This window comes from Stylophora pistillata, chromosome 3 (assembly GCF_964205215.1).
Source record: "Stylophora pistillata chromosome 3, jaStyPist1.2, whole genome shotgun sequence".
In the NCBI taxonomy this organism is placed as follows: domain Eukaryota; kingdom Metazoa; phylum Cnidaria; class Anthozoa; order Scleractinia; family Pocilloporidae; genus Stylophora; species Stylophora pistillata.
The window spans coordinates 19,045,132-19,069,765 of NC_142521.1; the positions used below are offsets into that span (position 1 = coordinate 19,045,132).

The 24,634-nt window shown below is 36.9% G+C and overlaps 4 protein-coding genes across 13 annotated transcripts; 2 read left to right on the forward strand and 2 right to left on the reverse strand.

The window, feature by feature from the left end:
- Positions 1-477: 477 nt before the first annotated feature.
- Positions 478-5,883, forward strand: LOC111333475 (repressor of RNA polymerase III transcription MAF1 homolog). Of its 3 annotated transcripts, none has more exons than XM_022939049.2 (5): positions 478-1,016; positions 2,363-2,824; positions 3,228-3,347; positions 3,546-3,632; positions 3,824-5,883. In XM_022939049.2, the coding sequence occupies exons 1-5, from the start codon at positions 934-936 to the stop codon at positions 3,846-3,848; spliced, it is 777 nt and encodes a 258-aa protein (XP_022794784.1). In that variant the 5' UTR covers positions 478-933; the 3' UTR covers positions 3,849-5,883. The 3 variants fall into 3 exon arrangements, with proteins under 3 accessions (XP_022794784.1, XP_088609520.1, XP_022794783.1); XM_088753394.1 differs by lacking the exon at positions 478-1,016 and adding an exon at positions 1,814-2,259; XM_022939048.2 differs by lacking the exon at positions 478-1,016 and having other exon boundaries at positions 1,817-2,824.
- A 233-nt stretch (positions 5,884-6,116) lies between these two features.
- Positions 6,117-14,487, forward strand: LOC111333482 (WW domain-containing oxidoreductase). The gene is made up of 9 exons (XM_088753393.1): positions 6,117-6,648; positions 7,005-7,069; positions 8,220-8,277; positions 8,704-8,873; positions 9,685-9,791; positions 11,098-11,189; positions 11,719-11,904; positions 12,591-12,852; positions 13,482-14,487. Exons 1-9 carry the CDS (start codon positions 6,524-6,526, stop codon positions 13,680-13,682), a joined length of 1,266 nt encoding a protein of 421 aa, XP_088609519.1. The 5' UTR covers positions 6,117-6,523; the 3' UTR covers positions 13,683-14,487.
- LOC111333483 (uncharacterized) lies at positions 14,420-19,627 on the reverse strand. 8 transcript variants are annotated; one of them, XM_088753402.1, is made up of 6 exons: positions 19,505-19,627; positions 18,485-18,549; positions 18,198-18,366; positions 17,412-17,515; positions 16,947-17,087; positions 14,420-15,772 (listed from the first exon to the last, which is right to left on the reverse strand). In XM_088753402.1, exons 3-6 carry the CDS (start codon positions 18,337-18,339, stop codon positions 15,503-15,505), a joined length of 657 nt encoding a protein of 218 aa, XP_088609528.1. In that variant the 5' UTR covers positions 18,340-18,366; positions 18,485-18,549; positions 19,505-19,627; the 3' UTR covers positions 14,420-15,502. The 8 variants fall into 8 exon arrangements, with proteins under 8 accessions (XP_088609528.1, XP_088609525.1, XP_088609526.1 ...); XM_088753399.1 differs by having other exon boundaries at positions 18,198-18,370; XM_088753400.1 differs by having other exon boundaries at positions 18,485-18,606.
- A 2,143-nt stretch (positions 19,628-21,770) lies between these two features.
- On the reverse strand, positions 21,771-23,617 carry LOC111347448 (uncharacterized). Its single transcript, XM_022954694.2, has 3 exons — positions 23,196-23,617; positions 22,780-22,883; positions 21,771-22,350 (listed from the first exon to the last, which is right to left on the reverse strand). Exons 1-3 carry the CDS (start codon positions 23,309-23,311, stop codon positions 21,998-22,000), a joined length of 573 nt encoding a protein of 190 aa, XP_022810429.2. The 5' UTR covers positions 23,312-23,617; the 3' UTR covers positions 21,771-21,997.
- Positions 23,618-24,634: the final 1,017 nt, after the last annotated feature.

Here is a 24,634-nt window from a genome sequence, read left to right on the forward strand (position 1 = left end):
GTATCACCCGACGCCCACTATTTGTAAAAATAAATTTGATCTGATCTGAAACAAATGGCTGCAGAGCGAATGTGCATCAAGAGGCAAACTTCAGAATATGACCATCTCCTGCTATTGTTATCGACTACCATCCTCTCCAAGCAAAGCTGTTCATGATTCCCATTGCTCTGGCTGCTCCAGTTCTGTTTGAGTTCGCAACTTTATTGAACCCAGCACTACTCAGGCAATCCACCACTTTCAACAAAACCTCCTATGTAATTAGTTCCAAATAGCATTCATCACGTAATCATTTACAAAATGTAATAATGAACCTCTAACTCAGTATCAGTGCAGAAAATTTTTATTTTCCTTCAAAAAAAGTTTGTATTTGGTTCGGTAGTAGAATTTATCTTATCATTTCTCTTCGTCTCATTCTCTTTGTTTCTCTTTCATCCTTTCTCCTCTTCCCAGTCAAATCTCAAGAGTTATGACGTCACTTTCAATTCTCAGCCGACATTTGTTATTGATGTAATCCGCCATTTTGTGCTTTGACAAAAGCATCTTTTCGTCGCCTTTCTCAGTAATTTAGCATCAAAATAACTGCAGTTGTACCTAAAACAAGTTTTTTCAGTATCAGTTCACGTAATTGTGGGTTAAGTTAAGCAGTTTTTGAGCTTAGAAGGAAGTCTTCTACATGCATCCAAGCGACAGTTCACCCTTCTCTTTCTTCGTGGAAAAATTTGGCGCCCAGAGTGGACGAAAGCCCAGACATCAGCCCTTTTACAAAAAGAAATCGATTATTAGTTCGCACAGCAAGCCCATCTCACATCTACAGAGACTTTTTTAAGCTGATACGAAGCGAAGGTTGGTAAACAGGAACGAGAAAAGACACAATTTCTATCGAAAGCGCTAGCAGAAGTGAGTGAGCCCCAAGGTTGAATTAGTGAAAACAATATGAAGCTCTTGGAAAACGCTCGTTTGGACACTCTGAGTGCAGCCATTTCCACGGACAAGGGAGACAGTCAAATTGATGGGAGGTAGGGTTTCTAGTTGCTGAATATGTCTACGGTTTGTTGTTTATTTCTGTTTTAAACTTTATTTATATTTTTTAGATCTAATCTCTCTCGGCAATTGTTCGCTTGAACGCTATCTGTATTTCCAAGTTTACCCTGCACTTTTAAGATAAATATAAGTTTACTCGATGTTGATCGGCCGTTATCCATGAAAAGTGAAATTATCCGATCCCGAAAAAAAAAACCCCTTAACAATGGTGAATTAATTTGTCAGGCTCAGCATATAATTTTTATTTTCGTGTCAGCTGACAGTTACAGCCTCGCTGTTGCATCAAAGTCTGGATATTTTCTACCTCACGAACAGTTTCAGCCTCTATTATCGGGGGCTGTAGGTAATGTGATACGAAAATTTAACGGGAGTTTCCTTGCGGAACTGCAATTTTTATGTTCTTGTTAGGAACAATTTTTCTTAGTTCGAGACAAGCAAAATTTCTGCTGGATACTCAGAATTTGAGCTGACATTTGATTTGCTTGTGATGATTTTCATTTGATTGAAGGGAGTTAATTTTGGCAGTGTTTTGTGAGACTTTTTCAACTAATACTTATTTTTGGCCATCTAGGACTGTCCTCAAAATTTGTCAAATCTCAATTAAAAATAATCTCTGTGTCAAATTTTTGCTGTTACCACCTGTCAACTGCTAATTCTGTTGTTTGTCCTCCGACCTTCGTTGGTTGGTCACTTCCAACCCAATAACATTTTTCTTATAGAGATTTGAGGCCTCAAGCCGCTGTACTTACAGTTAACCAGAAAGTGTCAGTACTGACAATTTTTTTCAGTTTGTCAACAATACTTGCAATTATCTAGTTATTATAAAAAATATCTAGACTACAATATCTAGATGTCCCCCAGATTTTATAACTCCATCCCAAGGGTCACCACCTTATCGCGGTGGGATGGTTTGTGTGTCTCAGTGACCCCTAGAGCTATGTCGGCTGGAGTCTTGAACTCCTGGTAGGGTCACCCATGCCGAACAGGTCGAAGGGCAGAGACCAGACAAAGTGTGATCCCCTGGTGCTCCATGTTGGGGGTAGGCTGGCACTGACAACCCACCCCCGTAAAAATAAGACTATGGATTCTCTAATGACATGGCAGTGCAAGGGGGACCTCTCAGTAACAGGTTGACACAGTAGGGCAACACTGGGAAGGAATTTACAAAGCTGACAGAGGTTGAGGATGCAAGGGGACTGTTAGAGTTCTAGCAGTAATGTATGTCAAAATGAATGGAAGGGAATGCTAAAGCCTTATGTCCTTTATTGTGCATAGCCATGTACAATAGGATAGGATATTTATTAATGTATTTTACTCCTAGAATTGAAAGTTATTCTTGTAAGATGGCTGGTAGTGACAAAAAACTATACAAAAGCCTGAATGAAGGATGTACCCCACATGAACTTCAGGCCCTGTCACCGCCACAAACTACACAATCAGCAAGCATATCACCTACCAACAGCAATTACCCTGCAATCCTAACTAGTACACAACAGAGAAGACTGAGCACAGGAAGTCAAGAGGAAGCTGTGCTCTGTGACACAATTAGTCGCAAGATGTTGTTCTATTTGATTTCCACCTTGAATGCTTCTTTTAACCCAGATTACGATTTCAGTAATGTAAAGTCTGAAGAGTTCTCACGTGAACCAAACCTTCAGTTAGTTATTGATGCAATCAATGGAAATTTGTCTGCTATTAGTAGCGAGACATATGTTGCTCTCAGGGCAGGATTGTGGGCCGCAATTGATGAAGAGATTAATCTGATGGAATGCGACATTTTCAGGTAATTACGTGCAGTATTGTAAAGTTCATAATAATTTATTTTACGGTGTGGTCCAACCACTCAGAGCAAAAACAGTTAGTTAGATGTTGAGGGTTTGTGATCACTGAACTTCAATTTATTTGTATGGTGGTGAAAATGTGCTGGATTTGAAGGTCCAGTATCTAACTTTCCACTTTTCCTTTCCATGCCACTGGTTTCACAGCAGTCTCAAGTTCAGTTGCCATATTGTTTGTTTCTAATCAGATAATTGGTTTGCCCCTTGCCAAACTTTCTTTCTGGATTTTACTTATACAAGTTGTGTTGATGTTTCCTATTACCTCAGGGGTGTCAAATATATTGGCACTCAAACCAAGTTGGTTGAGTTATTTTTAATCTTTGGTTGTTTTGTTTTTATCATGTGTAGTTACAATCCAGATCTTGACTCAGACCCTTATGGTGAAGAAGGAAGCCTGTGGTCTTTCAACTATTTCTTCTACAACAAGAAAATGAAGAGAATATTGTTCTTTACATGTAGAGCAACAAGGTAGGAAGCCTACTGTGATTGAAAAAAAATCTGTAGTGAAGTTCAAGAGCACTGTTCACAGGCTGATGACTATAATCTATTAAAACCAACCATGCCTCATCATAATTTAATCCCACATTTTCCCAAATGTTTCTTTAGTATAAAAATAGCTGTTTTTCTAATCATTCTTCAAGTAATCAAAATTTCAATTCAAAACAGGTCCATTGCTCAATATCAGTCTGATGAAGATGAACAATTTGAAATGGAACCAATGGACACAGCATTTGAGGAGTCTTCCTATAGCCGGTACAGTATTGTACTTGTTTAAAAAGTTTTATTCACATGTCAACCACTGGAAAGGATTTGTTGGTCTTTGAATTTCATTGATGAGAATGATGGTGATGATAATGGTAACAATAAAGGTAGTTGTATTGATGATGTTATTATGCTTATCACAGAAATTAGCAATATTTTTTACACTGTTTTTCTCCTTCTAGGAATTCTCCAATTCTCATTTCCTAAGTGACACCAGCTTAGTGTCAAGGATGATTTTTTTTGGTTACTGACTGTCAAGATTTCTTTTTCTCGGTATCATACAGAGGAAGAGAAATGTGTTAATTTTTATTGCTGATAATCAAGATATGATCTTAAACATTTCTAGAAAAGACCATATTATGTAAATATGCATGAATACTAATGTTCGCTATTTTACTAACAGACACTTGTAATATAACAATGGTACTTTATCATACACACATTTTGTACAGAAACATAATTAAGTTAGCTTTTTTTTTAACAAGCTAATTTTTAAGGGTAAGATTCATACATGTATTCGTTCAGTCATTGGAAAAGAGGGTAGTAACTGATTTATGGGAGTGGAAGTTTTAGGAAATAGTGGTGATTATTGTATTTGTATGGTGGTTTTTTCCTTCAGCATCACAATTAGACAAAGTCAAATGTGTAGAGTTGCAAACAACCTCTTAGCCAAGATGGCAATGATTAGTCTAATTTTTTGGCCACAACCAGCTTCTTACAAACAGATTAATAGGAATCCAAATGGTATGGTCTGCAATATTATGCAGTATGAAAAAGTTTCCCTTCAAGCCTTTTTTCATTTTACAAACCATACAAAAAGTGAAACCAGGTGTCCAATATTCCAGGCTAGCCCAGCAATTTTGGAGGCACACTAATTCTGTTTAACTTAAAGTCACTCATGGAAAATAATGGAGTTCACAAGTCTTGATATGTTGATGTGTTAATGTTAGATGTTGTTAGCAAAGGAGTGTCCTTTGAGCAGATAGTATGTTAACCTGTAATAGGTCCATTTGACTTCTGATCGGCTTATTTATGACAACATGGTCGCCTTGTCCAGTTTTTAGTTTCTCCATATGGATGCTGAAATAAGTATTGATAACAAGTTGTCATTCTTATGAAGTACATTGTGTTGCTTAGCAAGTTTAGGCAATTTTCAGTTCTTATAATGTAGACTTAGGGTACAAATGTTGAGGTAAGAAAGGTATATCAAGGAAGCATATGTGATGTGCCATAACCATCAGCCTGGTACTGTTTCAAGGTTTTTCTAAGTTAGTGCAGAAAGATTTGCCATAAGGTGTTAATTATGTCAATTAATATGCTTAAATCTTTTTGCCAATGTTGTGAATTTTAATGTGTTGGCGTGATTGTTTAGAAAATCATGCTTGTGTCTCAACACTTTCACTCCAAGACCAAGCAGTAAATATCAATTCACTGCACTGTCTGCTTTACATTTACAACAGATTTACCTAGGAGAATTTTCACCAGTTGATATTCTTCTTCTTTTTTATTATCTCTCATTATTATACGGCTGTGTCTCATAAAGACTGGGAACTACTGAATTCACGAATTTGATTGGCTGAAATCAATATTGAAAGCAGTCTAGATTTTCCCATCTAGACCGGCATCTAGACCGGTCTAGAAAAAAAGAGGTACAAAGAATATAAGAAATTGGCATATAAGAGACAGCCATATAATAAACATCTTATTACCTGAGCTAGGTCGGTCTGTATGGGGGAATCTTGACCTCGGTCACTGGTACAGACCTCACTCTGTTCGGTCTGTACTGGCAACCTCAGTCAAGATTCTCCCATACAGACCTCCCACTTGGTTAATAAGAACTAAGTGTAAACCCTTATTGATATTGTAAGGAATATTACATATTGGGCACTGCAGAGAGTGAGTTATTTTGAAGCATATTATTTTCTACAAACTGTTAGATGGACTTACATAATCTGCATAGCAAGTAATATTTGTTTGAGTGAGAAATCCTTTTAGCATTTTAAGCACTTAATTTAAGAATGTTATTTTAGTCCACAAGGTAAATATTCCATGTTTGCCCAATTTTTAGTTTTTAACGATTTTGCATTTAAATTAACTGTATATTTACCACCCCACCGTCTATAGAAGGGTTACTTTAAGTTTGAAGTGTTATGTGCTTAACAGCCAGCAGAAAGGTTGGGATCAATTAAAACAGTTATGTACTTTGGTTGTAAAGTTGTATTAAACATGACACTTTCCCTTAGTTGATGTTTGCAGTTGGAACATTGGATTTTACATATAGTTTCACCAATTTTTCTCTCAAATGCAGCATTATTTTTTCCTTTCTTTTAAAAATATGCCATCTGTTCCTACCTATCTTCCCTTCCTTCCTACTGAACAAACCATTATGTTTTGTTTTCTGTGGGACTCAGAGGAAAGGGCATTTGTAGGTGTGACTTTTTTACCTTGAAAGAAGGACCTGATGAGAACTTGTATCCCAAGAAGGGAATTTGTAGCTATACTTCAGCTATTTTCTTAATTTGCACCCTCAGACAAGACAGTCAGCTTATCCACCCTTATCACAGGGTCATTCTGTCTCTCAACCTAGTGGGCAGAACAAAAATTAAATTTTGGGGTGCCATCAATGGTGAAATAAGGGCACTAATGTAATTAAATTCCTACACCACTTCTCTGGTGGTGTCAATGAATGAAAAAAACACATCTTGATTTAAAAAGGACAGAGCTCAGGGGATGTTTTAGTCTTCAATAATGACGATCTTTCTCTTTGTTTCGTTATTGTTGTTCTTATTTTGTTGCTGTAAACCACCCTATGACATTCCCCCTCCCCACTCCCCTTGTGGGTTGTCGGGCCGCCCCAGTGCCTTGTCGGTGAAAGGTACAAAATGGCTGCCAAGGATGGCGGACTGGTGTTTGAAGAAACCAGCAAGTTTAAAAACTCCGAGGAACACTTTTTACCGCCTGGTTGGGAGATAAGAACAATGGACGATGGGAGGATCTACTATGCTAAGTGAGTCTTTTCCCATAGCTTAATTCGTGATTCAAACGTAATTTTATGAAAGGTCCTTTGACGGATCTGTTTCAAAACAATCCTGTCCCACTTATGGATGCAGGTGCCAGAATAGGAATTTAGTCGTAATCGTTTTAAACAAGATGTTCATAAGTGGCAGATATTTTTTTAAATTCATATATTACTGTTTTTTTTTTTTTTACATGTGAATTTTGTCAAATATACCGTCATACTAACACCCTTTTTACACAACGTAAACAATGATATCGACGGTTTTTATTGTTCGTCTCCTTCAATGAGTTGGAACGATTTAAATATTTGCTTACCTTATTTTTGGTTACAAATTATTTTTCTAGTCACTTGACAAAATCAACACAGTGGGAGCATCCAACGTCGGGGAAAAGATACAAAGTCTGTGGAGGTAATTTCGAAATCAAATTACGTGCTTTACAAATTAAATTGTTAATGAAAGGTTACAGTCATGTCAAACCTTTAAACTCTGAAATTGATCGAAATGTAAATCTAGGGTGATAAAGGTAAGATGATAGTGAGAATTTTCAATTTATCAGCTAGGTGCTATCTCGATAATTAAAAAAAAGCATTCTCCTAACTGATTGACACAAAAATGTTGAGCAGTTTAAAGGAGACTATTTACTGATCGCTGAGATCTTAATTTTGTGACAGGGTTACTTAGTCTCATCAGCTCTGTCTCAAGGAAGTTAAGCATCTTGAAAATGACTATGCAGAATGAGTGACAGGGCACGACACTAATGGTAGCCCACTAGCCTAGCCACAGACTAGTAGAAATTCAGTTTTGGCTAGTGATTTTTTATTTCCACAGGCCAGTTTGGCTAATAAACAAACTGCAATTGTTGTAACACCTAAGATGTCACTAGCCACTTGGCTAGTAAGTTGAAAAGTTAGTGTCAAGCCCTGAGTGACTTACTATTGAATGTGTTTCATACTTTGCTGTTTTATCTGTCAAATCTTGTGGACTAAAACACTGTGCTTTAGAAAAAAGAGATTGGTATTAAATAGACTTTACACTTAAAATTGAGAGTGGCACAATATACTATTAATACCCTTTTTTATTTAAATGAAAATACTACAGGCAGGCATTGTCCATCTGTCTGATGGACTATAAACTTCATCACACTCGGTTAAGAGTGAAGATATGTAACATTTCCTATATATATGTATTTCTGGTTGGGCCTATAATTGGATTATCGTACGACACACAATCCTCGCAGTAGAGAGCGCTATTTATGTAATAGCGAAAATCAGATCTGAAAAAAATCAGGCCTGTACGGGATTCGAACCACTGCGATAGTATTGCAGTGCTCTACCAATTGAGCTAACAAGCCAACTGGGAACAAGCCGTTAAATTGATTCGTAATAAACCCGTGATGATAAATCAGATACAATGTATATATGAAGTTCATATCTAAATAAAGGATTGTGCATCATACGTATCTAATACCGCAGTTCAAAATATATGAACTTCATATGTACATTGTAATTGGATTATCATTTCTTTCTTTCTTTTTTTTTTTTTTTTTTTACATCTCTAGATCTTCCACAAGGTTGGCAAAAATTATATGACAGTAAAGGAAGTGTTTTCTTTTTTGAGTGAGTACTTTTTTCTCTTTGAAATCTTATCAACATAGAAACCATCCTCTTAAAATATGAAATATTTGGAGATTTGAGATTGTGAATCATACACAACCCCTCCCCCCTTCCTTCCCTAGTTTGTTTGAACAAATTCAAAACCTTGCTAAATTGTCTTTCATTTTCCTGCAATTTGATTGGTTATTTTAGAAAAGTCTAGAAATTGGTTGTTGTGTTTTAGTGAGGCTTTCCCTTTGGTTGGGAAAAAGATATGATTTAGGGCAAACATATTGTGATTGGTGAATAAATCGTAGCAATGAGAGCCACTCAAATTACAAGGATCACCAGTGATTTAAAAATGAGTATAATAAAATATGATATAGAGTCATTTCATGATGACATGTAATGTGTAGTTTCCACTGACTGTTAGGTGGAATTTTTTAACAGTTCTGTGAATAGGGTTACCACTTACATTGACCCAAGAATAGCCTTGAATTTCACCAAGAGCAAAAAAAATTCAAAAAAGTTGGACAGTCACTCTACAGCCATGCATGTGTTGAATGGAGAAGACTTGAGTGGAAAGGTTGCCATGGTGACAGGAGCCAACAGTGGCATAGGTCAGCATATTTTACACATTGTGTTTAGGAACCATTTTGAGATATAATCAAATCTCTACTAAGGGCCAGCTTTCTACAACAAGTGTTGTTATGTCCTGATAGATGGTCCATACATTCACTTTTACCACTCTGAGTCTCCCTCGGATTAATGGCCACTTTTCTACATATTGAAATTAGCTAAATTGTCCTTTGATTTACCTTATGTGTGTACATAGTAGGATCATCACATCTCAAGGCCCTCTCTTCTTATCTGGTCTATGCCATCATTTTGTTTAATCTCATCTATATCTTTGAGCTACCAGAAACTGTAGCTGGCAATGATTCAGTCCTACCTTAGGTAGTGAGGTAGTAGTCAATTAATGTTTATCTTGTCCATAATGTTCGCTTAATAAAAGATATTATATATACAAGGCTAAAAGATTAAGATAAAATTATTAAAATGTTTAAACCAAACGTTTTCAGCTGTTTGCCATCATCAGGGTTGAACGTGATGACTGTCTGTACATACATTCTATATCATACAAGTTATTTCTTATGTCTCCAAACTTTTCCCATCGGGAATCACATAAGATATATATGTATGTACAGACGGTCATCACTTTCGACCCTGATGATGGCAAACAGCCAAAAACGTTTGGTTTAAACATTTTAATAATTTTTTCTTAATCTTTTAGCCTTGTATATAGAATAATGTTTATCTTATTAATAATAATGCTTTTAGATATCACTCTACCTCAGGTAATGGTATTTTTTTTTCTTTTAATCATGAATTAATTTGGATTTTTGTTATTTTAAATTGAATTTTCAACAGGTTTTGAGACTGCCAAGGCTCTGGCACTTCATGGAGCACATGTGATTTTAGCTTGCAGGAACATGAACAAAGCAAACAGAGCGGCAGCTATGATCAGACAAGCACAGGTCATTAAGGCATTGTTTACACTGATGCGGTTTCATTTGTAACCACATCGCTTTTGATGCAGTTACGCCTTCTGGCGCCAGTTGAGTTCGTTATCAGAACCAGGTTGTCCTGAAAACGCCTTCAAAAGTGGAGCATTTCAAAACGATCTGGTTTCATTGATTGTGTAAACAAAAGGCATAACAACATTGAAACCAATGCAGTTACAAATGAAACTGCATCCGTGTAAACAGTACCTAAAATAAGTAAGTAAGTAAGAACTTAAGTGTCAATAACTCTAGCGTAAGAAATACACTAATGGGGGATTCCTAACTACAATTACCTAACTAATTGTAAATATTATGTTAAAAAAAAGAAAATCTCAATAATTGAGTCATAAATTGTCAATTATTACATAAAAAACAGTCTCTACAGGTTCTGTCAGGCAGACTTGTGAATTTGAACAGTTTGATGCGCTTTTTGAAGATGCCCAAAGTTCAGACGATCGAATAGTATATGCATCTAATTTGGACCAATTAACAGGGCCTAAGTAGGTAAGGCTATGTTTTCCATAAGCAACAGTCCAAAATCTAGGAATGACGAAGTCATGATTTCTAAGAAAATAATGAGAGTTGGCAAGGACAAATAAGTCCGCAACATAGGGAGGCACCAGGCCGTTTTTTACTTTGTACATTAAAATCACAATGGCCTGTAGCTGCTGCGTGTAGAGTGTTGGTAATTTCGCTCTTTCTAAGAGTTCTAAATGAAGGGTATACTAGTGTTAACATTCTCTTCCTATGAATGTCTCAGTGTCAATTTTCTTTACTTCATACTTTTAGATATTGTCATTACTAATTCTAATTGTCAGCAATTCTGTATTTTCAATTGTTAATTTTATTTGTATGCTAATGGAGATAGGCACTTAAAGCTAAATTTAAAAATGTAAAAAATTGAAACAACTATACACAACAAAATTCTGGCGTGCACACCAAGCATTTTCCGCGGTCCTTCATCTCGAGCATGTGTCAACTAGCAATCATGCAACACTGTGTGAATATTCGATTGATCAAGCCTGCCTAGTATTACTCGATCTTAGTGATATTTTATCTTTTCATAGTTTCTGATACAATTGTAATTTTTATTATATTCCTGTATGTATTATACTCCTGTATGTATCTATTATAACATAATATATCATTGTAAAATATCATGCAATTCAGCCCCTTGGCTGCGATGTAATATTTCTTTTTAAACTATTAAACTAACTAAACAATTTCTCAGTCTAACTTAAAATTGAGTTTCATTTTCCTTCTTCCTCAAATGCTGTAGACCCCTGAAGCTTATGTGGAAACCATGTTGCTAGACTTGGCATCATTTGCAAGCATACAAACCTTTGCAGAAGAATTCAGAGGGCGGAAACTGTAAGTAGAATTTGCTTTAAATAAATTATATAAACACTTTGGCAGAATGCAAAGTTTTAAAGAACAAAATGTGCTGTCCAGAAGCTAGATAGGAGTTTGAAAAGTTAAAAAGTGCAATTAAGTAAAATAGTCAACTTGAATGAGGATAGCAAAGACAGAGTCCTAATCCTGTTTCACACACGTACACAAATTTTAGAAAATTTCACACTTCACATGTACCTTAAACAGCATTTCACGCATTTCACGCTCTCTTCATGTGTGCAAGATTTCAGGGAAATCTTGAGGTTTTCATGATGCTGACAAGGAGAATTTGTTAAACAATCAAGATTTTCTTTAATTGTTGATCATTTCCTATATTCCTGCAACCTTGATATGTGACTGAAGGGTGATATTGTTGGGAGATCTTACAGCAATGGTTTCATTGTTTTTACTCATTTGTCAACTTCCTTTAAATTTTGTAGTTTATTTTAACATCAAGTTAGCAGTCCTGTAAGTGATTTCATTTCTTAAACTGTGGTGTTTCATGCAGTCCCCTCCATATCCTTGTTTGTAATGCTGCTGTATTTGGTTTATCATGGATCAAGACAGAGGATGGAATTGAGAGCACCTTTGGTGTCAATCATCTAGGCCATTTCTACCTTGTGAAGTTGATTGAAGACATTCTTTGCTCATCATCTCCTGCCAGAGTTGTAGTTTTGTCATCTGAGTCTCACCGGTGAGTGAAATCTGTGCTTATTTGATCAAATCATGATTGAGTATCTGTGCAATTTATATAATTTTTATACCTTTAACTCTGTAAATCCATATTTTCCATACTGGTTCCTATACACTGCCTATGGTGCAGGTGTTGATGATCATTTCCTTTATTCTCCTGACCTTATTGTTTGATTCAGGAGTAATATTGTAAGGAGAAATTAGATGTTAGTCATTCTAAGAGGCCAAAGGGTTAAGTCAGGACTCCATTGCTCTTGTGTCCCTTAGTTTTCAATTTTAAGAAGTAACCTCCAAAAATAATATAATTCTACAGTAGAAAACACTGAATGGTCATTTTAAAGAAATGGAAAATGAAAAGAAATATATGTCATGTAACTTCCAATCCTATAGTAGCACTGTGTATACAATTTTCGTTTTATTACAAGTGGGTCCTGATCTCATTATATTTACAACTTAAAGTTATTTTATGACTGCATAGCTTTGAAACTCAAAATCTGTTAAGGGGATGAAAGTAAAAGTCTGGAGAGTCTTAAAATTTAAACATATTATGATTTTCAAGCTGAAAAGAAAATTATGCAATGTGAGGTTGAGAAGTAAAAAGTTATGAAATTTTATTTCTTTGGAACAAATATGTATAATCTTTTGGGAGAGGAAAAATTATCTGACACATCTTTTTTCCTTCATTAGATTTCCTGACTTGACCTACTCCACAAAGTTACCTTTGTCAGAAATTCCTCTTTCTAAAGATAAATACTGGTCCATTGTGGCTTACAATCAGTCCAAACTCTGCAACTTGCTCTTCTCTATGGAATTGAATCGCCGCTTGAAACCTAAAGGAGTGACATGTAATGCTGTACACCCTGGAAACTTGATTTACACTTCACTGTCTAAGACTTCATGGTTCTATTGGATTTTCTTTGTTGTGGCCAGACCATTTGCAAAGACACCAGTAAGTTTTAAGTGTAATGCACACTCACTGGTAATTTATTGTACACTAATTAACTTAAACTTCAGGGTTATCTATAGTGGCTGTACAATCGATTTAGCTCCAATCAAGAAGGTGATTCTAAGCTCTCCACAATGGTCTCCTCTGGGCAAGAGGGAGGGAGAGAAGGGGTGTTTTAGGGAGGAAGGAGTTTCACCTTTTTTTGTGTCAGGTAAAGTAGAAAGTTTTTGTTCATAAAGTTGCTTATGAATGCATGCAAGTGGTCATCATGGAAAAGTTTAACCCTATTACTCCAAGAAGTGATTGACATGTGCATGCAACTTTACTCTATAATATCCATACATTATCCGGCAAACTAGTTTGGAGAATACTCAAACCTATCAGGTAGAAGTTGTCATCTTGATCTAACACCAAATTCTCTTAACTAATTTACAAGGGAATGTATAGCAGAGGGAGGGAAGAATAACCAATCAGAGCATAGAAGTTAAAGGTTAAATTAAGATTTAACAAATTGGCTGCAAATGTGGCTGTTATATAAGCAAGAGGTTGATAGTAGTGTGACCTGTGTAATTCACCAGATAACTCCTTAATGAAACATTCTTCTGTCTTATAACTTACCTTCCTTTTTTCAGGCACAAGGTGCAGCCACTGTTGTGTACTGTGCTACATCAAAAGAACTCAATAAAGTGGGAGGACACTATTTTAATAACTGTAATGTGTGCAAGCCATCAGATGAAGCTAAGAATCCTGAAACAGCTGCCAAGCTTTGGAAGCTGAGTGAAAGGCTTGTCAGGCAAATAATGTTAAATGATACACAAGTTGTGGACTTATAGTTAAAAGTTGGTCAAGTCTGACTTGTAGGGGCGTAGGCCATGGTGAAAGCTGTACAATGTAAGCTGCCATGACATTGGCAATACACTGTACATGTCCAGAATTCTAAAGAGCAATGGTTTCATGTGAAAGCACACTTGTTGCGGAGAGAGACAATAATAGAAAATCCTAATTTAATTTAATATAATTTCTCAGATGGTCTTAGAAATATGCTGTTAATGGCTGCTGGAGACTTCATTGATGTATCTTTCCACAATAACCAGATGAGATAGCAATACAAAAGCACTACATGTAATTTTTCAAAATGGGCATTCCACAATTTTTTGACAGTTTTTGACAATGAAAGCAAAAGAAAATGTGGTTATTTGGTTCATCAACCAAAATTTTATTGTACTACTCTTCTCAGGCTCAGTAAATATTGACAAGTGATCACTTAGCTCCTTAACAAATGATAACTGTAAAATATATTTTTTAACTAATAAATATTTTATTATGAGCAGCACATCAAAGGGACAAGATGAACCTTAAAAAAATAAACAGGACAAAGTGAATCAACATTCATTAGTCACTGTTTAAGGTGCAAGTCATAAAAATTGCCATGCAATTGTTAACTGTGTGAGTTTTGAACTCTACTGTTAATTTTAATTGGCTATAGTTGCAAATTATTGACATTTAGACATAAGTATGCCACATAATGGTAGAATGTTTCTTATTGAAAATTGAACACCAGGAACAATAGTATTGTTGTACCATATTTATTGTAAAGAAAACAGATATTTAATAATTAAAACCTTTTATTTTATAGAACTTTGTGTTTAAAATTTTTTTCTTCCTGATTTAATTAACATTGAATCCAGCTAAGTTCAACTCCAGGGGAGGAGTTATGCTGGAGAAATGCTGTAGATTACATCACAGCTCTTACTCAGACCACTTCTGTGCTGTATACCACTACTATAGGAAGAAATTTGAATTTCAGATTGGTTAACATTGTCTAAGCTCTTAATAAATTACCTAACCACTGCTAATTTTTCTTTCACTTGTATTAATGATACACTCAAGCCATGTGCTCATACAATATTTCCTCAAATAAGTACTTGTACTCTAAAAAAGCACCCTCCACCAGATAAGCACCAACCCCCTACACTATAATATGAAACAAGTATCCCTCTGAGTAAGTCCCCCCCCCCCCCTTCTGCACTTTCTTAAAATTATGGTTGGGATGCAAGTAAAAGCTTGTTTTTATGGCCACTTTATTTACAACTTTAAACTACAGTGCAATCAGTACATGTGAGTGGTTTCTTTTCTAGTTCAGCCATTTCTTTCTCCATGCGCTTGGAGAGTTCATTTATGTGCATTAGCATTATCTGTTCTTATAATCTTTGTACAATTGCTGCACTAACTTAATAAGCATCCCCCCCCCCCCCCACCTCTGCTGGATTAAGCACCCTCCTTCCAATAACCACCACTCCTTTTAGCCCAAATGTTATACTTATTTGTGAAAGTATGGTATATGAAGACAAAATTAGGGTATAGGGTGAGGAAGTCAGAGAATAGTTCTCTTGAAATGAAAGATTGTTACTCCGGATATCCACTTTGAGAGTTAAAATTTTTGTTCTTTTTCACAGTTACTGAAGCTTCCATGGAAGAAAATACACATAACTTTAATTGTTCCCCCACTAAATAGCTTTCACAAAGAATATCAGATTAAGATTAACCATTATGCTGAAGTATCTCTGAAGTGGAAACAAACCAATGTGTAGGAGACTATCAGATGAATAAATAACTTAAAGTGAAATTGACACAACACAAACTAAGGCTTGAATTACTCATCAGTAACTTTAGACTTTTCTTGGAAGTCATCTACTAGTAAGGATTCTCTCTTTTCCCACAACTCTTTAAGTAATGGATCAAGGCTATTTGCAAGAACCATCTCATCAATCTCATTGTGACTAAAGTTTTTATATTTTTCTTCCTCTCCTTGTTGTTTGACAAGTCTCCAGATGGTATTGGCTTTTTCCTTTTCTTCCTTGGTCAAGTAGTTTTTACCAACACCAAGAGTAGCATTTTCAATTGAGTATACACTAATAAAACGCTGAAGAAAAAGACAAAATAATTGTTAATACCTATCAAGAGTCATTGTTTTAATAAAGGTGAGGTTCAAGTCTTGTGGCTCACCCCAGACAAAGCTTATCCCAGTTTCCTAAGCATAGAGTGACTAGGAGTATTACCACTCCCCCCTGGATGAGATGCTAGTCCATCACAAGGTTACCCCCCATTATTGAATCAGGCCTACCCAACAAAACACTAGTACTCACATATACTGCTGGGTGGAGAACAGCATTGTAATAGTAAAGTGTTTAGCCCAAGAACACAACACATTGACTGCACCAGAGGCTCATTTCCCGAAAGTCCCAGTAACTTAACAGGCCCATAAAGCTGTTCTGTTTTCCTTCAAGATAGGGATTCAAAAGTTTTGAAAATGATACATTAAAACTATGAGCTAAAGGAACAAAAAGGACTGGTTTGGGTGATCAAACCTGCTTTCCTATCCTTTAAATTTTGATTTTCAAATGTGGCTTCAGGCCTGTTAAGTTACCGGGACTTTCGAGAAATGGGCCCCAGGTCTCAAACCTAGACCTTTGGACCCAGAGCCCACCACACGAACCATTTAATAGGCCAATGCATCATCCACATCATTTAAATATACCCATCATCAATTATCAAGTCATAAACACTTGATGCTAATCATAATAATGATCAACGGGTGTAAGGACTTGCATCTTTTCCTTTAATTGCGTCTTGAGCAATTAATTGGTATCACTGAATTTTGTTTTCCAAAACAGTTAACTTTTGTTGCCCTTTGTTTCAGATAATGATCATAATAGATTAAGTCAAAAGAAAAAAAAATTCAATGTGCCTTCTTCCTAACCCCTTATACTTCTCCTTTTAACCTAAGATGCCTGCACAACAAGCTTCTGTACACTTGATTGTGCAGGCTGATTCTCTGGGTGAGAGAAACCCTGAGAAGGAATATTACCATCAATAGTCAGGCCAATGTTTCAACAACCTTTAAGTTAGCAGAAGTCATCATGAGAGTCAATCCAGACATTACATATCCTTCTCAGCACTGTTCTCACCCAGATGATTGGACTACATGATCACCTGTCACTCTTGGGTTCACACCATTGTGTACACACTCACACCGAAGTACACAAAACCCAAAGTTTAGACCAACCTTTTATAATTATGACATTGAAGGCACTTACCTTTTCATTAAAGCCTTTGCTGGAAGTTCCCAGACCATAGCTTTGTGCAATGTCATGAACTTGTTTCCGATGTAGTTTTTCAAGATCTGGCGGAAACTGCAACTCTGCACTCTGGTCCTTCCAACCTATTTCTCGGAACCACTGCAAAAAGGAAAAAAGTGATACAGTCTGAGCATCAAAATCACATGAAGAGAGCTGAAATTGGACCAAAAAGGCAACATTTTGATACCTTCAACCTGATTAAATTATTGGCTACAAAATTGTGGCTGATATAATTTTTTCACAAGTTTCTAATCAACCATCAAATGGCAATAAATCTTTTACCAGTAGTATCCTAATCTTTTAAATTATCACCAACTGTACTAACTTCCTTGTTTGTTTTTCAATGCTGGCAATGGGCCTGACAGAGCAGCAGTGTTTTTACATGACAATTTTTTTTTAATGTGTGGGCCAACTTATAATTACCAGCATCAATTTTCGTAGTTCTCTTTCCTTGAAAGGAAATTGAAATTGTTGAATGTTTGAGTTACTCTCATCCTTTTCTGTTACTTCAGGAAATGGAAGGTCACCTGAAAATCAAATTCATATGCTGTATTTTGACAAGTTGTAATAAGTACAAACTATTTTTAAACTATGTTCTAATTATAAAAATCTGCTTTGTACCCGGATGTCTCTTGGTGGAAAAACTTATGAGCATGCAAGGGAGAAAGGAATGCTTAGGAGGAAGAGTGTTGGTCTTGCTTCTTCCATTATGCCTAAAACTAATCAGTAGTCCCTTGTTCCTCAGAGAAAGATGGGAAAAGTCTGAGAAGAAGGCTGAGTGAGACTCTTTCCATTTAAGTTCCACGATTATTTCAATTTTGTTTATGAAAAATACTCTTTTGATAACTTCTTCAACTACAATGGGATATATATTTCCAGGGTGACCAGGGGTAACTGTGAAAGATCATATGCAAAATTGATCAAAACAATTGTGGATAGTTGCTTTGTTTCTATGGGGTGAGGAAAAGTACAGGGGTAACAAAAAAGATCTAAATATTAAGAATATCTTTGCTTATTTTCATGAGAAATGTGGACAGTTCCTGGCTGTGACTTTTTTATTTAATGTTGTATGCATACAACATTCAAATTACACTTTATACCTGGTAAATAACAAGTATACACAGCATACTGAGATTTGTGATAATCGTTGCCAACTGTAAAGCAGGTAACACTATAATGACAAAATTACTTTCTCTGAGTTAGACTCACTGTAATGATTTTTTGACCCCAGTTTCACTGTAAAAATTGGATCTTGAACAAGGTCATCTAACTTCCTTCTCGATTCTGCTGCTGCTCCTGTTGTTTCTTTTCTTCTAGACATGGGAGGAATATATCGCTTACCAGTGGCCATGATCTTCTTAAAACCTTGGGAAATTACCTAGCTGAGAAAGAAATTTCATTAAATACAGTATGGTTAAACGGAACTAAGATAAAGTCTCTGGGGAAAAGATATCAAACATTAGATTAAAATATAATGTGATTTATATTGCACTCACCTGTTTGCACTAAATTCCTCACGTGCTCAAATTTGAGATTTGTTGGTTCTGATTTTCAGTGCAATCTTTGTTGGAGACACATAAAGAGCTTGATAAGATTTTTGAAGGATACTGTGTCCAAACTAGAGGTTTATAAAAGGTAAGTGATTCCACATTAGGTACAGAACAGGATTAAACGAGTCAAAGTGATTTGAGGTTGTAAAGAAGAAGAAAGCTGGTAAGTTTTGAGCTCAGTAAAGAAATATAGAAAGATGTTTTTTGTCTAGTCACGAGCATGGAACAAAGAAAAACTTCCCCAAGATGAATCGAATCTCTTTGTTCCACACTTGTGTCTAGGCGAATAAACATCTTTCTACATTTCTTTACCTCGAAACTTACCATCTTTCTTATTCTTTACAAAACATGACATATATGAACTTCATAATGGGCCTTGCTCGCCAAAGAATCTCTGTTGGTCAGTGGTGGAGCATCAGAGCCCGGAATCCGATGGTCTGAGGTTCAATTCCTCATGGAGACTCAGAATTTTTTCTTTGTCCGCCCACGCTCGTGACTTAACGAAAAAACATCTTTCTGATTTGGTAGTAGTTGAGTATGAGAGAAAGTAAAAAGGTTGTTAAAACTCATTTAAGTCACTCGTTAACCAAATTCTATTTTTAGCTTTCCTCTATCAAACCACATGTATCAGTGAGAAAACAAATTTCAGTCGCTTACTACTTTTATGAACGAGGTATCCTTTGGGTCACAATTGTTGAATATTGAAACTCATCGTAACCATTGGACCTCCTTTTAAACGCAGAATAGACACGTAAACAAGTATTTCCCCGCTGGACCTCGAAAAAGTAATGAGGTATCACACCTGAAAAACTTCATGATAATTCATAATAATGCAATCATCTTTCAGTGCCACACTTGCACTAAGAAAATTAGATCGCCGTGTCGTACGAGCAAGTTGTTATTTGTTCCTTACAGTTCAGCGACACTTTATTGAAAAGAACGCTTCTTAATAAAAGGCCCACTCACCTAATAACAAACTGTGCAGCGCCAAAGCTCTTGTGGGATGTCAACTCAAGAAAAAGACGTAAAAATTGTCGACTTCCGCCAAGATAGGAGCAGAAACAAACTGGCGTTTCTCGTCCGTGACGCCTGTAGGGGAGGGGGGAAGGGATGTCGTTTGATTATATGGCGAAATAATGGTTTGTGACGGTTTGTACGCAATCACGCCACGATGAAATACATTGTGTCACTGACAAACAAATTTGATTTTTTTTTTTATTTTTTTTTTAAAGAAAGCACTGGTGGCAAAAATACCTTGCAATTTTCAGGGGTCAGGATGGATACTCCTATAGAGAAAAAGCATTGATGTAGAGTAATTTTTCGGCCAAATTGCAGTATACCCAGCCTTTCATCTGCATTTAACAACAGCCTCTATCATGTCTACTGTTTCATGACTGGTTCTTCAAAGTCTTCAAAGGCTGCCCAAATATGCAAATGAGTGGGCTGGGTATACTGCTCACTCCCCCACAATGCCTTAGGGCCGCGCCCGCACAGGCAACCCAGATAGAGTTTATTTAAAAATAACAACGAAATCATTGTTCAGTTGATCACATACACCTTGTTATGATCCAGCCTGTTGTAAGCTACACCACGTTAAGCATTCACTCTGTATTAACCTGTCAGTTGCTAAAGTCCCGAGTTTGTTTCCCCTAATCACTGTAATTTTCACCTCCATTAGGCATCCTTTACTAAGCCAAAAGGCTTGTTTGTATTGTCTTCCACCTTTATTGAACGATCACTTAACTGAGAGCCGAACCACTGAAATATATCTAAGAATAATCTTTAAAGCTATGTTGAATTCGTGTTTCTCTCCCAAAATCAAAGTAAGTAGTATTTTTGAGCGAGATTCTGTACATTAAGTGGTCAATTATGGCATGAAGTGGTGTTGTTCCATACGCTCGAGACTTTCTACCAACCATTTTTTTCCAAGTGTTATGTTAAAAACTTTGCTGCCAGGTACGGCAAAATGTATCGTGAACCGATGAAATAACCCACGTGATTAGTGCCAATGCAGATAGGCCTAACTGGGGTAAGAAGGGCCCATCATTTCTCCTAAAGGGAACCTCCACTCCTTTAACAAATAGCTTTCAAAACGTTCCAAATGTACTTCTCAATAGATCTAGCATAAAAAATTGCCTTACCAAGCGATCTGATTTTTTTATCATTTTTCAAAGAAGAGTCTAACGGCCACTTCGAATTTCCTGAGGCCGCCATCTTGAATAATGCGCAATGCAATCTAGGCTCATGACGTGTAAGGGTTGCTCGGTGCACTCGCAAATGTAGTTTTTCACTCTTGTTGATGCTATATTGCTTTCGTCTGAAGAAAAAGCAAACTAAGGAAGTCATTGAGACATCTCCGGAAATTTCTCACTCGGTCAACATATTCTCGTAAATGTGAAGGATGAAGAGAGGGGATATATCACGCTTAAGGTGGCTGAACACAGTTTTCGCGCGCGCTTTTGCTGACGCAATTCAGCGTGCGAACAAGGATTGCAAAAGCAAACATGCCGTCAACAGAGTAGTCATTTCATTTACTCAACACGTACCCGCACTATCCGTGCTATTTTTCTCTATGGTTGGCAAAGTGTATAGAGGGCTTTAATCTTTTATTACAAAAATATGTTAGAAAAGTTAACGGTGCAAAGAACCCAGTAATTCTAAGCTTTTTCGTCGTTGCCGAAAGAAATCAGTTAAATGCAGCGCATGCGTAGTAAGTAAAAAAGTTGCGATTGAATGGAAAATTGCTTTCTCGGAAATATGCCTATTTTTCAGAACCACTCATTAGAATTTCACGAAATTTGGCACAAAAATACTTTTGGAAATAAGTAGCTGGAGTATTGAAAAAAATTGATTTTAAACAAAAGAAATTCTAGAAAATCGAGTGAACCTTCAACAAGGGATAATTAAAGATCTTTCTGTTAAATTGTTAGCAAAATGGTGTTAACTTGTGAGTATCGTTACAAGCTCGCCTCATTCAAATTATAAAGAAAATCTAATGATTAGATTTTCTGCAAAGAAACAAAACCGATTTTAATAGCCTACTTATATCTATTAATGTCGCCATGGCAATGGCACATACGTCAGCTTAACTATCGAAAAAACAAAGTTTGTGTTGTTAACTTCCTTGCTGCCAATTTTGGCGACCGAGAGATCGAGGCTTTTTGAGAAAATGGTGAAAGAAACAAAAGTATCAAAAACTGTGTTCAGCCACCTAATACAGGTACTACTGATGGACGTTATGTCGAAACTCTTTTTTAATTCCATCGTTTCATTATGGTTTACAATATTGTCAAACTTTCTATCGTAAAAATAATCACAAGCTATAATGATATCACAGCCCGTGGTCTCCTGTAACTAACCTAACACCGGTAATACAAGCTTTTAACGAAGTAAAACTTTCTATAGGAAAAAAAATCTAAATCAACATATCAATAGGCTTTCAATGGCGCTGTGTTACGGCTAAGGGGTCTCTCCTTTCTCTTTCTTATTCTTAGCATCTTCTCGTCCCTGTTTGTTTGCATCCCTCACTGCGTCGATTTCTTCCTGTGTCCTTGTATCTCCAATATGCCCAGTGCCATCTGGGTTCTTTTTGTCGCCATGTCTCTTATACTGCTCCCTCAGAGCACTCAACGCTGCTGCTGTTTCAGCGTCGGACTTTTTGGTGGCTTCGCGGTTGGCCTCTTGATGTGCTGCAAGGTTTCCTCTGATCTTGTTTTCTACCCGCATCTTACCATAGCTCTTCGCGAATTCCCATCCTGCTTGGATCGTTTTGATTGGCTGTTCTTTCAATTTTCTGCTGAGAGTACCAAGACCTTGCAAAAAAAAAAAGACACAAACGCGCTTGCAACATTCAATGGCATTGTATAACGAACGCATTTTGAGTATGTAAATTAAGTTGTCAGTCAGAGTTAGAGTTGTAATGTAAGCACTCTAAAAAAACGTAAATCATATAAATATTGTTTTAAGGCTTTTCACATGAAGATTTGCTGGATTTGATATTGGTCAAAATAGTAATGGTGACATCTTGCACTGCTTTAGCAAACGAGCATGCATTCAGGACGCGATTTTTTTCCTTACGCGGGAAGACGGACGAGCTGGACAGCTTCACAGTGTTAGAACCCTTATGGACCTCTAGCCAACCTCACATTTTTTCCAGAGGGCCTACTCAAAGAGTAGTTTTGCGTGAACTTCTTGCACTTGCGAGACGCATTGGCGGTTGAAAAAAATACTTTGTTGAATACCTGTGCAGTGGCAGGTTTCATCTCTATCTCGTATACCGGTTTTTCCGCACTTTATTTGGTTTCCACTCCGTATATTAGACGTCCTTGACGATGATGATCTCCTTCTGAAAACAGCAGAAAAAGAAAAGAGCTCAAAACCAAAATAACGACGGGGCAACCTAAATGTCCCTTTTGTATCCCGAAGGATCCCCTGCTGTTTTTATGAATTCAAATGTCTCAGTTCTATACCATTTTTCTAGTACCCTTCAACAGCACCAAACATAGGTAGCGTACTTGAGTAGGTGAAATATCATTTCAAGATATGATTCGTGTCTTGTAGGTCTGTGAATAAACTGAAGGGCTAGTACGTTCATGTGACGGCAAAAGCATGAGACGTTTTATAGGAGCCTCATACTTAAACGTCACAGAATATATACCCTGAACTGGAACTTCGAGAACTACTTCTGGAGCCCCACCATCCCTCACAATGACCGAGTACATCCAGTGTCAGGATGAAGACAAAAGTCACAGCAGCCAGCGTGCACAATTTCATTTTGTACTCATAGGTTGCACACTTCGGATAAAAAAACTTCAACTCAAGTGACTTTCAACCAGTGTTGGCTTTTATGGATTTCAGAACGAGGAAGTGGATAAATTTAGATCGCCGAGACTGAGCTAGAGAGAGAGGAATTCCTGAACGTTCATTTCCTTTTTTAGTCAAGCTTCCCTACTATCGTGTTCTACTGTGAATAACCAGAACGAATTTCATGCTGAATGGCGCTTTAACCGAACACATATGTCCAACTATCGTCTTCCACTGGGGATGACAAGAACGAATTTCATGCTGAATGGCGCTTAAACCGAGCACATGCGTCCAAAGCTCAAGTCTTGAAAAAAGTGAAACATTTGAATTACCCATGTAGGACAAGGAAGTATTATGGAACGCTAAGCGTGACAAAAATGTTCAAAAATTAAATATAGGCTGTACATATCATACCTTGTATAATACATGGGTTGAAAATTGCATATTCATGGTTTATATTGAGGTAAATAAAGGTCAGGTGACATATTTATGTCACTTGAAAGACAACCTGAAATATATAGACTCAAATTATCGATTTGTCCGCTTTTCCGGAAAACGAGGCCAACGCGCGCGTTACGAAAGATTTTCCGCGTAGAAACGACGCCATGTTGAAATAACCGGTCGGTACAAAATGTAGACTGCAGACTGAGTACAAAAGGCAGACTGAAGATTTAAACGGTTTTTTCGTCTGAAACGTGGTAACACTTTTATGTGCAGTAACACAAAACTGGCACATGAAAACACAGCAGCTAGTACAACGAGAACACAACTGGGTCCCCACTGTCACAGTGGTCACAGAGCAGTGTCTTTTTGGACGAATCCGTGCTGCTATCCTGCATACTTAGCAAGGTCATGGAATTGTTCAACCAGAAATTTGACGGCAGCCTGGCCACATCTCCATCAGTTATCTATTTGAGAGTATGTGCAGATTTATAGAGGTTTTCATACTCATACTCATGCATCTTTATTTAACGAGGGTAACATATTAACTTACATAAGTTTTCTAACATATGACCCTCACCTTCGCACCCATCCATGCGTGGGAAATTAACGTCTCCTGCCCCAACCCTGCAGGAGACGGGACCTCCATTTATTCGTCCCTATCCGAGAAGACTAGAATATCTAACCATTTCTTGATGTTATAGAAAGGTAGCAAATATTTCTCAATTATTTTAAGACCTTGAGTGTTGGTCCGGCCGGTGCTCGAACCCTCGACCTCCCGCACAACAGTCCAGCGCACTAACCATTGGGCTATCTGGGCGGCGGTATTATCGATAAACTCGTTTATATGCG

Coding starts and splice junctions, on each gene's coding strand:
- LOC111347448 (XM_022954694.2), bottom strand. CDS start 23,311: ATGAAATTGTGCACGCTGGCTGCTGTGACTTTTGTCTTCATCCTGACA. Junction 22,884..23,195: donor TCTCGAAGTTCCAGTTCAGG/GTATATATTCTG, acceptor TGCTGTTTTCAG/AAGGAGATCATCATCGTCAA. Junction 22,351..22,779: donor TGAAACCTGCCACTGCACAG/GTATTCAACAAA, acceptor TTTTTTTGCAAG/GTCTTGGTACTCTCAGCAGA.
- LOC111333475 (XM_022939048.2), top strand. CDS start 2,274: ATGGAAGGGAATGCTAAAGCCTTATGTCCTTTATTGTGCATAGCCATG. Junction 2,825..3,227: donor ATGGAATGCGACATTTTCAG/GTAATTACGTGC, acceptor TATCATGTGTAG/TTACAATCCAGATCTTGACT. Junction 3,348..3,545: donor TTTACATGTAGAGCAACAAG/GTAGGAAGCCTA, acceptor AATTCAAAACAG/GTCCATTGCTCAATATCAGT.
- LOC111333483 (XM_088753401.1), bottom strand. CDS start 18,339: ATGGCCACTGGTAAGCGATATATTCCTCCCATGTCTAGAAGAAAAGAA. Junction 17,516..18,197: donor GGGGTCAAAAAATCATTACA/GTGAGTCTAACT, acceptor TTTGATTTTCAG/GTGACCTTCCATTTCCTGAA. Junction 15,773..16,946: donor GCAAAGGCTTTAATGAAAAG/GTAAGTGCCTTC, acceptor CTTTTTCTTCAG/CGTTTTATTAGTGTATACTC.
- LOC111333482 (XM_088753393.1), top strand. CDS start 6,524: ATGGCTGCCAAGGATGGCGGACTGGTGTTTGAAGAAACCAGCAAGTTT. Junction 7,070..8,219: donor AAGATACAAAGTCTGTGGAG/GTAATTTCGAAA, acceptor TTACATCTCTAG/ATCTTCCACAAGGTTGGCAA. Junction 11,190..11,718: donor GAATTCAGAGGGCGGAAACT/GTAAGTAGAATT, acceptor TGTTTCATGCAG/TCCCCTCCATATCCTTGTTT.